At 42.9% G+C, this 13,231-nt stretch overlaps 1 protein-coding gene across 1 annotated transcript in view; it reads left to right on the top strand.

Moving 5' to 3' along the window:
- The first annotated feature begins 5,442 nt into the window (after positions 1-5,442).
- Positions 5,443-13,231, top strand: part of LOC145344971 (chloride intracellular channel protein 5-like) — a 115,664-nt gene continuing 107,875 nt past the window's right edge. The window contains exon 1 of the mRNA XM_080192380.1: positions 5,443-6,105. Within this exon, the coding sequence (XP_080048506.1) occupies positions 5,689-6,105 (417 nt within the window). The 5' untranslated portion in view covers positions 5,443-5,688. The remainder of the gene's footprint in view (positions 6,106-13,231) is intronic.

Genomic DNA, 13,231 nt, shown 5'->3' with positions numbered 1-13,231 from the left:
GTTTACCAGGATGTTGCCTGGCATGGAGGGGCTGGGTTACGAGGAAAGGTTAGAGAAACTGGGACTTTTCTCCTTGGAAAGACGGAGATTGAGGGGGGACATGATAGAGGTACATAAGATACTGAAGGGAATAGATAGAGTTAATAGTGAGAGACTGCTCCCTAGACTGGGTACAAACACGAGAGGTCATGATTTAAGGGTGAGGGGGGAGAGGTATAATTTGGAAGTGAGAGGAAGGTTCTTTACGCAGAGAGTTGTGGGGGTATGGAATGCGCTACCGAGTAGGGTGGTGGAGGCAGGAACGTTGGACTCGTTTAAGGTTCAGTTAGATAGACACATGAGTGAAACGAGGATGGAGGGTTATGGTAGGGGCTATTAAATAAGGTTAGAACCTCGGGAGACACCGGAAAAGCAGGCTTGTAAGATTAACGTTTTTGTCTTTTTATTCCGCAGGTGGAGGTCCACCTCGTGTCAAACGAGGGGCATGCACACGGTGGGTCGTGCGTGGGCTGCTCTTGGAAGTTCCGGGAGTGGCCTAGTACTTCGTGTCGGTGTGTGTGCTTGATCCTGGACCAGTAGACGGGCACCGCAACAGCTCGGTGACTAGCACTGCTAGCTGTGCAGATACATGGATTTGGGCCTGTGTCTGCGGGAGTTTGCGCATTCTCCCTGTGGTTGCGTGGGTTTCCTCCGGGCGCTCCGGTTTCCTCCCACACCCCAAAGATGTGCTCTTAGGCTGATTGGTTTTACCAAATTGACACTATTCTCCCCTGAATCTGGCTAAGTTGGGGGTTCCATTCATAGACACGCAGGGTAGAATAGGTGTAGGGTGATGCGGCGGCGTGGGCTCGTTGGGCCGAAGGGCCTGTTTCCCGTGCTGGGTTGTTCTTTGTTCTTTGTTCTTTGTATAACAGACTACAAGATGAGGCATGTAAAATTGCCGACTCCAACGCACCCCTTCCTAATGAGCTCAATGCATTCTACACCCATTTTGAATAAGAGATCAGCGAGAACATGTTCTCCACCCCGGAAGCCCTGGATGAACATGTATCTGGGCTCACCACTGCAGATGTCAGAACAACTTTCTTAATGGTCAACCCATGGAAAGCAACTGTCTGGATGGTGTACCCGGACGTGCATTCAGATCCTGTGCGGATTAGGTGGCAGGGGTATTCACAGACATCTTCAACCTCTCTTTACAACAATCTGAGGTCCCTATCTGCTTTAAGAAAATGACAATCATCTCGGTACCTAAGAAAAACCAAATAGCATGCCTTAATGACTATCGGCTGGTGGCTCTGACATCCATCATTATGAAGTGCTTTGAAAGGTTAGTCATGGCATGAGTCAATACCAGCCTCCCGGACCACCTGGATCCACTACAGTTTGCCTACCGCTGCAATAGTTCCACGGCAGATGCCATTTCCCTGGCCCTGCACTCAATCCTGGAATACCTAGAATACAAGGAGCCTATATCAGACTCCTATTTATTAACTACAGCTCAGTCTTCAACACTATTATTCCCACAAAACTCATCTCCAAATTCTGTGGCCTGGGCGTCAGCACCTTCCTCTGCGACTGGATCCTGAATTTTCTAACTCACAGAGCACAATCAGTAAGGATAGGCAACAACACATCCTCCACGATTATCCTCAACACCAGTGCCCCCACAAGGCTGTGTTCTCAGGTCCCTACTATATTCCTTATACACTAATGGCTATGTGGCTAAATTCCCCTCCAATTCAATTTTCAAGTTTGCTGATGACACCACCATAGTGGGTTGGATCCCAAACAATGACCGGACAGAGTATAGGAATGAGATAGAGAATCTGGTGAACTGGTGCGGTGACAATAATCTCTCCCTCAATGTCAACAAAATGAACAAGATTGTCATCGACTTCAGGAAGCTTAAAATAGGACATGTCCTTGTCAACAGAGATGAAATAGAAAGGGTTGAGAGCTTGAAGTTTTTAGATGTCCAGATCACCAACAACCCCCTATGCCGACACTATAGTTCAGAAAGCCCATCAACGCAGCTACTTTCTCAGAAGACTAAGGAAATTTGGCATGTCAGCTACGACTCTCACCAACTTTTATAGATGCATCATAGAAAGCACTCTTTCTGGCTGTATCCTGCTGTGCTCAAGACCACAAGGAACTACAAATGGTCATGAATGTAGCCCAATCCATCATGCAAACCAGCCTCCCGTCCATTGACTCTGTCTACACTTCCCGCTGCCTCGACAAAGCAGTCAACTTAATTAAGCACACTGTGTACCCCGGACATTCTCTCTTCCACCTTCTTCCATCAGGAAAAAGATACAAAAGTTTGAGGTCACCTACCAACCGACTCAAGAACAGCTTCTTCCCTACTGCTGTCAGAATTTTGAATGGACCTACCTTGCAGTAAGTTGATCTTTCTCTACACCCTAGCTATGACTGTAATAGTACATTCTGCACTCTCTCGTTTCCTTCTCTATGAACAGTATGTATTGTCTGTATAGCATGCAAGAAACAATACTTTTCACTGTATGTTAATACATGTGACAATAATAAATCAAATAGTGCTACCTTTTTCCATTGTGTAGTATAAAGGGTTAACATATGGGATAAGCTAATGTGTGACATAGATGTAGCATTGACACTAGTCAGTCTTGCATTAGACTCCCAAGAGAGGTTGGAATCATGCCTAAGAACTACATGGTTACATTGTAACCAGTTTAGATGTAAGTCAAACAAAGAAGTGTTAAACAGACACTAGAATGTATCTACAGTCTAAGAATTGATTCCCATGCCTAGAGTACAAGACAGGAGGACTCAAATCCAGAACATGGCAGCTGCATTGGAGACATCAATGTGCTACAGAAGGAACCACAGAGTGAAGAAACCTTTGAAAGCAGTTTGAGAAGTTTCAGTGGTAGAAGGAGAGAGGTAATGATGACAATAGGTAGTAAGCAGTCCCTGCCCTTGCCCTGCTTATTTGACTGCCGCGAGAGCCAGAGAAGCCAATAGTGGACATAATGGAAACAGCACTTTTTCCAGTACCATCAGGTCTCCATGAAAAAGTGCAAAACTCCAAGTTAGTTCCTCTCTTTATGGAATGGATCCATTAACAGCTAACATTCTCTTAAGACAGGATGTGAAGGAATCCACTGCAGATTTTGATTCCATTATTAAAGCCTTTTGATACCTTTTTTAATCATACCAAAACCCCATTTTTTCTCTCAGTCATTAGTCTGTGAAATTCCCTTCTTCAGAGAGTATTGGAAGCACAGCTATAGAATATTTTAAGGCTGAATTAGATTCTTGATTGACCAGGGAGTCAAAGGGTATATAAGGAGTAAATAGAAAAGCAGAGGACACAATCAAATCAACCATGATCCTATTAAATGATGAAGCCCGTCCCTGCTCCTGATTTGCATATTTGTATAATTAGGATGCATGGGATAGGCCATTCCACATGGGATAAAATAAAAATTTACTTGAAAAATCATCCAGTTTAATATTAATGAAGATGGTGCAGTGACAGAACTATGAGACATAGCCTATCTCTCACATACTCTGGGCAACATCCATTCTCTGCCCGATGTTATCATCAACCTTAATCCTCATCTTTGAAACTCCTGAAAGCTCTCTGCCTCTTCTCCTCTTCCTTTTTTTCAAAGATCTCTTTAAAACCTAGTTTTTGTGCACCCGTCTTCAACACTGCCACTCTGGCTCAATGTTACTCATCATTATGTTCCATGTAACATGTAAAAGGCAATCTGATGTTTTATATTAAATACATTTAGAGAAATAAGAGTTATTGCATCCCACCCAGGATACATGTCCCCCTTTTCAGCTTCAACCTTCTCCTTTTAATTACACCTTAAAATTCACCCCTGCTCATGCTCTTACAGAATCATAGAATGACTAAAGGACAGGAGTAGATCATTCAGACCATCATGGAGGAGGCAATGGCATGGTGGTATTATTGCTAGACTATAGATCCAGCAATTCAATTAACATTCTAGGGACCCTGGATTGAACACCGGCATGGCAGATCGTGGAAGTTGAATTCACTTTAAAAAATTTGAAATTAAGAATCTACTGATGACTATGAAACCATTGCTGATTGTCAGAAAAATCCATCTGGTTCTGTAATGTCATTTAGGGAAGGAAATCTCTGGCCTTACCTGGTCTGGCCTACATGTGAGTATGTGGAGATGCCAGCATTGGACTAGGGTAAACACAGTAAGAAGTCTCACAACATCAGGTTAAAGACCCAACAGATTTATTTGGTAGCAAATGCCACTAGCTTTCGGAGCGCTTGCTGCTCCTTCGTCAGGTAAGTGGGAGTTCTGTTCACAAACAGGGCATATAAAGTCACAAACAGGCGGCCTTCATGACACACGACAGCACAGAGTAGCTGAGCAGAGACTGATAGCCAAGTTCCGCACACATGAGGATGACCTCAACCAGGATCTTGGGTTCATGTCACAATATTTGCCTGGGCTTGCAAATTCTCATTAACTGTTCTGTCTGGAGACAATACACGTCTCTTTAATCCGTGCTTAATGCTTTCTCGATTCACATTGTCTGTACCTTTAAGACTTGATTACCTGTAAAGACTTACATTCCAATCATTATTTTGCAAATTGAGTTTGTGTCTTTTTGTGCTTTCTTTATGAACAGAACTCCCACTCACCCGATGAAGGCGTAGCAAGTGCTCCAAAAGCTAGTGGTTTTGCTACCAAATAAACCCGTTGGACTTTAACCTGGTGTTGTGAGACTTCTTATTACATGTGATTCTCAGAGCCGCAGCAGCATGGTTGACTCTCAACTGCCCTCCAAGGGCAACTAGCAATGGGCAATAAGTGCTGACCAGCCTGTGATGCCCATGTCCCATGAATGAATAAAAAAAAGTTTTGTGCTGGCTCTGCAATTCAGCTAGACCCACTCCCCTGCCCTTTACTCTCTTTTTATGCCATCTGTCAGAGTCTCATGCTTTCTTTGCCTCATTTAATTCCCTTTTCACTTCCTCTCTGAATTTTCCATAATCAGATTGGTTCTCACTTCAACCTGACATCTCTCATTTATCGTTTTTTGGGGGGAGAATCACCCCTTCTGATTTCTCTTTGTTTTGAGGGGGAGGGGGGTATTCGCTATTTTCTTCCTTCTCCGGAGGCGCCGTGACCAGGGATTTGCTTCAAGAGGAATTGGACTAGCAGCTGCCAAAAAACTTTATCAGACACTTGTGACTGGGGACAGATCCCCCTTTAAAATGCCTTGTGCATGAACGGTTAATATCCATATATAATACATAGATAATAAATGCCTTTGTGGGAAGTTAACAGCTTATCCATTGGTGAGTTGCAAGTCACCAAGGTAGTTAATAATTCACCCTGAAAATTTAAGAGCACACAATACATCTTATTTATTGGAAGTATTTCAATAACGTGCACCGTTGCACGGTATTTATTTTAGTTCCATTTCACTTCCGAGAGTTGCACAGACGACTTAACTTCTGGCTTTCTTTAACAAAAAGGGTACGTATCCAATAGCAACCAGTGCTCTCCTTATCTGCTCGTACTTGAACCTCTGCAAACATCCAGTGTGAGCTCTCAGCTACAAGTCGTTGCTGCAGGCTGGTCCCGCTCGGATTCACTGGCCCTTTGAGCTTCTCGCTGTTTGAAAGGAGTCAGCAGCATGGAGAACGGCCTGGAGGCAAACCTGTACGAGACCCCTGACGTGGGGCTGGTGGTGTCTTTCGACAACTCCCTGCAGGTGAACGAAGGGCTGGAGTACGACGATGTCGCCCGTTCGCCCTCCGCCGCCTCCTCCACGTCCTCGGCGGCTTCCCACCCAGACAGTGAGGAGCTCAGCGACCCGCAGCCCGAAGCGCTGCACCCGGACGGCTCTGATGACAGTGAGCCGCCGGACAGCGGCGTTTACCAAGAGGTCTTCGACAGCCCGGAGGCACACAGCGACAACCAGGAGGCACACAGCGACAACCAGGACGCACACAGCGACAGCCAGAGCCCCGACAGCTTCAGTCAATTCAACGGCAGCCCCAGCCAAAGTGCTGATGACCAGCAGCAATTCGAGATTTCCCTCTATGTGAAGGTAAAGGAATCTCAGGGGTGCTGTGGGACAGCACAAGGCATCCACATCCTCTTTCCCCACAACTACCAAACGTTCAAGCTCCTGTTCCTGAAAAAGCAACTTCCAGGCTAATCAAATCACTAGAATTCTCGATTGTTTTCCTAAACGTACACTGAGAAACGAAATGGAATAAGCTTCCCACCTGTTGTGGTTTAGGGCTTTTTTTTTGTCCGAGATAGAGTTTTTATGAAGAGTGCAGTTAGAGACCCCTCCTTTCTTTTACCAAGGTCAGTAAACAGGAGCCCCTCAGTCCCTGCTCAACCGAACCCCAAGACACCAAAAACATTCACTCAAATCTGCATCGGTCTCAGTATGACAGCATGTTTCCAAAGTTGGAAGTATTAGTGTTCTCGCTCCTTCAGCAGCGCTGTGAATTCAAAATGATGCAAACGTGAATGTAAATAACTCAACACTGAGGGCAGTTCATATCATGAGTTTTTTTTTAATTTATTTAAGCCCCATGTAAATAATTTGTTCAAATCACATCGTTTATGTTTCGGATTTAAATGCATGTCGGTGATATTTTGTTTTCAAAACATTGATCTGGAATGAAATCCGATTGTCAACTTTTTCTAATCGGGTGTACTGCAGGGTTGAATATCATAGACCCTCAAAATCCATGTGTGTGTCTCTGTGGGTACAGGCACTTGCTGTTGTGCTTACGTTACAATGGATGGAGAGGATTTGTACACTTGTAGTTAAATGGATTAATTGCTGACTGTGCTTTTGATAGGGAGAGTTTTGCCAACTACAAAAGGTGATCGTCAGCACTTAAATTTGGTGAGAATAATATGACAGTATAGGTCACCTTAGTTCAAGTAACATTGCATTTACTAGGCTATGCTGTCGCAGCTCACATATTACATTATCTTGGCACTGTAAATATGAACTATATCGCACTGCATGTACATAAAGCTCGATGCCACTGTATACAAATGAGATATACTGCTCCTGTACTCTATTTTCAAGTACCAGCAGTCCTGATAAAGTTTGAATGCAAATCATCAGTAAGAATGGAATATTCAATGTCAAGACAGTTAATCTCTCTCTTTAAGGCTACCACTATCCTTTTTCTACATAGATTTCTTTTGGCATGTGTGCAATTGACTAAGTTGAAATTTCCTTTCTTCTTTTTAAAAATGAATGCCTGTCACCCAGCCAATGGAGAGTTCAGTGACATAATTACACCAATCATATCATTGAATGTATTTGGGACACTTAGAACAAATAAACAACAAAGAACAATACAGCACGGGAAACAGGCCCTTCGGCCCAACGAGCCCAGGCTGCCATTTTAACATTATGAGTCCCCTCTCCACCCATGACCCTTGTCTATGCTTATGCCATTCCACATTGAGGGAAGTCTAATTTAGGGACAATTTGTTACACCAATCAGCCTAACAGCACATCTTTGGGGTGTGAGAGGAAACCAGAGGACCCAGAGAAAACCCATGCAAGCTCGGGGAGAATGTGCAAACTCCCTCAGACACTGGCCCAAATCCATGTATCTGCACAGCAAACAGTGATAGTCACTGAGCTGTCGTGTTGCCCAGCATCTGGTCCAGTTTAAGCGTACACTAATGACGTGAAAACATTTATTTGTAAAGTGCATTTAATGTTTGATAAAACATTATAGGGTACTTCATGGAGAGTTACAAAGCAATGAGCTGCTTAAAGAAATATTTAGCCAGGTATGTCCTGTTCACAAAAAGCAAGGCAAATCCAATTCCGCCGCTAACTGCCCCATCAGTCCATTCTTGATCATCAGCAAACTGGAAGGTGTCGTCGACAGTGTGTCAGGAGATGTCCCAAGGGCCTCCACAAATGGTTCTGTAGTACTGTTTTATTTGTACTTTTTTGTCCTTTGTGACAAATCCAGAGAATGGAACATAGGTGTGGTGATGGGCCATTTGTTACACAATCATGGCTGATTATTTACTTTAATGCCCTTTTTCCACACTATCCTCATTCATTTATGTTATTGGTATTTAGAAATCTGTCTCTCTGCCATAACTGTATTCTGACTGAGTTTCCACAGCCCTTTTGGGTAGGGAATTCCGAAGATTCACAACCCCCTGAGTAAATCAAATTCTCCTAATCTTAGTCCAAAGTGGCTTTCCCCTTATTTTGAAGTTGTGCCCCCTGGTTCCAGACTCCCCAATTAGGGTTAATATCCTACTTGCATCCACCCTGTCTGTCTCTTTAAGTATTTTGTAGATTTTAATGGCATCACCCCTCATTCTTTCTGATTTCCCTTTGCACCGAACACAATCCCACCCAGGCCCTGTCCCCACGTATTATGCCCACTAATCCCTCTAACCTACGCACCCCTGGACACTAAGGCACAATTTCTTAGCATGGCCAATCAACCTAACTCTCACATCTTTGGACTGTGGGAGGAAACCAGAGCATCTGGAGGAAACCCACGCAGATACAAGGAGGATGTGCAAACTCCACACAGACAGTGGCCTGAGCCAGGAATCAAACCCAGGACCCTGGAGCTGTGAAGCAGCAGTGCTAACCACTGTGCTACCATGCCACCCATATAGATTCAGTTTCCCCAATCTCTGCATAGGATAGTCTCACCATCCTTGGAACAGGTCTGGTGAACCTGTGTTGTACTCCCTCCATGGTAATATCATTTTAATATAGAACATAGAAAAACGCCGATGATACCCATATCTACTAGGCTTACCTATAACCCTCAATTCTATTAAGTCTTATGTACTCATCCAGAAGTCTCTTGAAAGACTCTATCGAATTTGCCTCCACCACCACCGACGGCAGCCGATTCCACTCACCCGCCACCCTCTGAGTGAAAAACTTACCCCCGATATTTCCTCTGTACCTACTCCCCAGCACCTTAAACCTGTGTCCTCTCGAAGCAACCATTCCAGCCCTTGGAAAAATCCTCTGAGAATCCACCCTATCTATACCTCTCAACATCTTATACACCTCTATCAGGTCACCTCTCATCCTTCATGTCTCTAAGGAGAAAAGACCGAGCTCCCTCAACCTATCCTCAAAGGCACGCCACCCAATCCAGGCAACATCCTTGTAAATCTCCTCTGCACCCTTTCAATAGCTTCCACATCCTTCCTGTACTGAGGCAAATTATAATATTATAGTATATATTATGTAATACAATATGGGTAGGGAATTCCAAAGATTCACAACCCTCTGAGTAAAACAAATTCTCCTAATCTGAAGTGGCTTCCCCCTTATTTTGAAATTGTGCCCCCTGGTTCCAGACTCCCCAGTTAGGGTAAATATCCTACTTGCATCCACCCTGTCTATCTCTTTAAGTATTTTGTAGATTTTAATGGCATCACCCCTCATTCTTTGAAACTTAAGAAAATAGAATCATAGAACCCTACAGTGCAGGAAGGGGCCCTTCGGATATTAATTAATATAATAAATATTATATCATATATAATATCAGAATCTTGCCCTGCATAGAAAGTGTAACCTGCAACCAATTTATTAAGATACTACTTGACAACTTAAATGCTTCAGATTAAATTAATCTAATTGATAAAGTAGGTATTAGTATCTCTGGTCTGAATTGCTGACTGCTCAACTGCTACAGCTCAATACTCAATATCACAGTTCAATCTGTTTAATCTAGTTGCAGTACATTTTTGAATTTGCCAGTCTCCAATAGAACAAAACATTATACATTAATTTGTCATTACTCCTAATTGAGTGACCAAAAGAATACTCTTGCTCAGAGTCAGGCTGCCATTCCACCCTTAGTTTCTCACCTGGAAATCCAGATGCCCTTTTCTTGCCCAACCTTCCAACTTGGGCTGAGCGAGGACTGTGTGGTGTAGCTCACTGGGTCAGGTAGTTAATGGGGCATTGGTCATGGGTGGGGGGGGTCAGTTGTTGGGTCTGGGATAGGGTGGTTGGTTGGTTGGGGTGTCAGGGTGCTCGGGGTGTGGTGGGGTGGTCAGGTGGGGGGCTGTTGGTCAGGTGGTCAGAGGAGGGTTGGGGGACGGAGTGTTGTGGTGGTATTGGTCAGGGGTGAGGAGCTTGTGGTTATTGGTCAGTTAGATCTTCATAGTCAGAGGTGCAACAATAGCTTTGGTGGGGGGGGGAAATCAGGTGGTCAGTGGGAGTGTTGATAGATGGTGGGGATTGTGTGGTCATTGAACTGGTGTTAAATGGAGGAGATTAAGGAGGAGGGTTACTCAGTGTGCTGTCAGGTGGTTAAGGGGGGGGTCCCCTGTGGGTTGGGGTTGGGGAAGGGGTGTCAGAGTGGAGGAGTCGGTGCTATAGATAGAAATAGTTTTAATTCTTATAACTTTTCCTGGTAAACTTGCTGTTAGACAGTCAAAACCATCTAAAGTTTGCAATTTAAATCATACTTTCAGGCAGCTCCTATTGCAGGACAATTGCTCAGTGAATGTTTGAACTTCTTGAGCAATTGCCAGTCAGTCCTTATGTGGGTGCTCCCTAGCGCCTCTTTGGGGTATTCCCTGGTTACATTGCCTTGGAGCCCTGAGGTTACAGGCTGCACTAATGATGCTTCACCCTACCCCTCCACAACTGTCTCAGCTCTTTTAACTGTATGTGCTGCCGAAATACTTGTTTAACATCCAATCTCAGATAAGCTGTAAGTTCCTTCAGGTGAACCTTGGGAGTCTGAAGCTGTTGTTTTCCTGTACCCTTGTGAATCTACTCTACATCTTTTCTTTGTAGATGCCTGGAATAGTTCCAGATTGATTGCAACGTGGCATCATGTTTAGATCATAAGACATAGGAGCGAAATTAGGCCACTTGGTCCATCGGGTCTGCTCTGCCATTCAATCATGGATGATATTTTTCTCATCCCCATTCTCCTGCCTTTTTCCCATAACCCTTGATCTCCTTATTAATCAAGAACCTATCTCTGTCTGTCTCAAAGACACTCAATGACCTGGCCAAGTTTGATTCTAAGGCTGAGTGTTTGACCCCACATCCTGTCTATTTCAAAGGCCATCATCTTCTATGTTTGTAAAATCACCTTCCTCGTCCCCTTCTTTTGGTCTTCATTGAAACTCTTATTTATGCCATCAAAAATGAAGACACAAGTAACCTAATGCTTAAATCCCTCCACCATGCTGTTTCTCTGTCTTTTATGAACCCTTGCGTCCCTCCTCCTAATATTCCAATCAATTTTTCTATAGAACTCTGTTAAGTGCTTTGGAATGTTTTCGACTTTGAAGCTGCCATATAAATGCAAGTTGAAAGAAATTGTAGTAAAGAATAGCTATTGTTGCACCTCTGACTATGTAGAAGAAACAATTAGTTGTAAAAATGTAAATTTGATCTTTTGGCATCATTGTCACACAATTCCAATGACTTTCTAATCCTCACTACGTGCAGGTGAGATTTAAGAGATCTGCAAATATCGTACCATTGTTTAAAGAAGTTGCAAGAGATAGTTGGACAAATCAGCCTTCGCTGATTGGCAGACTATTAGAATCAATTCTGAGATGGGATAAATTGTCACTTAGAAAGAAATGGATTAAGCAGGGATAATTAGTATGGTTTGGTTAGAAAAAGATTGTGTCTTTATAAGTCGAATTGTTAGAGAAAGTGGCTAATCTTAACATATGGAAGTGAGTGGCAACAAGCTGTTTGAACACAGAGGGCATCGCTGACCTAATCCTTTTTCTCGTCCCAGATTCACATGTTCGCTTATGAACAGTGTTCACTGGAAAGGTATACAGGAGGAGGGATCTGTACTGTCTATTATTTTTGTGTTCCTTTGTTAGTTGAGGGCATTCGAGTCATCTGTAAAGTCTTGATTGTGCTATGATCTTGCTGGAGACCGAGATCATAGCACAAGATCATGTTTAAAGAGAAAATTGAACTCCTGTCATTAATTAAAAGAATTATATCACAAGGGTTTCTTGTTTTAAATAGAAACACTTACTGTATAAGAATTAACAGAGAGAAAGTACTACTAACTTAAATGTTGTGTTAAAATCAGAAATGACAACGTGACACTCCCTGTTCTACTGTTATTTCCACCCAGCAGTTCTACTATACAAGGTCTTGAGAATTCTTTTATTTCTCCTGGTACCATACTGAGGTGTGCCAGGGCTTTAAGAAATTCATTTTAATTTTTCTCGTGCAATTCTGCAAGGTGTGAGATTTCTTGGGTTCATTCCACCAGCATTTGGCTATGCAAATCTCCCTAAGTAACTCACAATAGGCCTCACAGCTTTCTTGTTCGAAAAGCACCCTCGGTTTCTGATAACCCTTTGTTATTGGGTCTACAGTCCCTTACAGATGTCTCTCTCTGTCTCAAAGGTGCTTCCAGGCTCCAAATACAAATGCCTGTTTCTATGAAAAATCACAGATAAATCTCAGTTTTCCTCTTAGTACTTTATGAACTTTAAATAGTTTATGACAATTAATTCACTTATTAACAAATGTGAAGAACAGCCCAAAGGACAGTTGGAAAAATCTATATATTTTAAAGGCATTTTTATTTACCAGTTAACTTATTTTGCAAGCTAGGTTTTCAAGTGACTGTAACGTTCTACCTGAAATGTTAACACGTCACTTCTCAATGCTATGCTTGACTTGTTCAGTTTTTCCAGCATTTCTTTGCTTTTGTTTCAACTTTCCAGCATCTGCAGTATTTTGCTTTGTAACTTTAAACCTGTCTAGTTAAAAATGTTCCAAGACTGTGATTTGGAAGAGCTTGCAATGCACTTATGAAATCTCTTGCTGTTCATTAACCAGCTGACTGATGAGGCTGTTAACAATTAATTAAAATGTATTATTTTGAAAGGAGAGCATGTTTTTTTTTCCCCTCTGCTCGCCTCAGCAGTGCATTTTCCACATTTGGTAGGGCAGAACATTCGTCCTTTTTGTGTATTGCTATTCTTGGCGAGGTGGCTGCTGAATGGCATATGTTGTAACCAATGCGATACCTCCTGTGGTGTTCAAATTTTGGCCCTGGATTATATGCAAGCTATGAGCTTGGATTCATGAAACTCCAAAAAATGTTTGCAATTTATGTTTTTTGTTTGCTAATTTGTTTGAATTTAACGTGCATGAAAATTTAGAAAGGGTTAAAGTCATAGAG

The sequence above is a fragment of the Carcharhinus amblyrhynchos genome, chromosome 7 (genome assembly GCF_965287045.1).
Source record: "Carcharhinus amblyrhynchos chromosome 7, sCarAmb.v2.hapA, whole genome shotgun sequence".
NCBI lineage: Eukaryota > Metazoa > Chordata > Chondrichthyes > Carcharhiniformes > Carcharhinidae > Carcharhinus > Carcharhinus amblyrhynchos.
The sequence above is the reverse complement of the archived record's forward strand: the minus strand, read 5'-3'. Positions and strand labels throughout refer to the sequence as shown.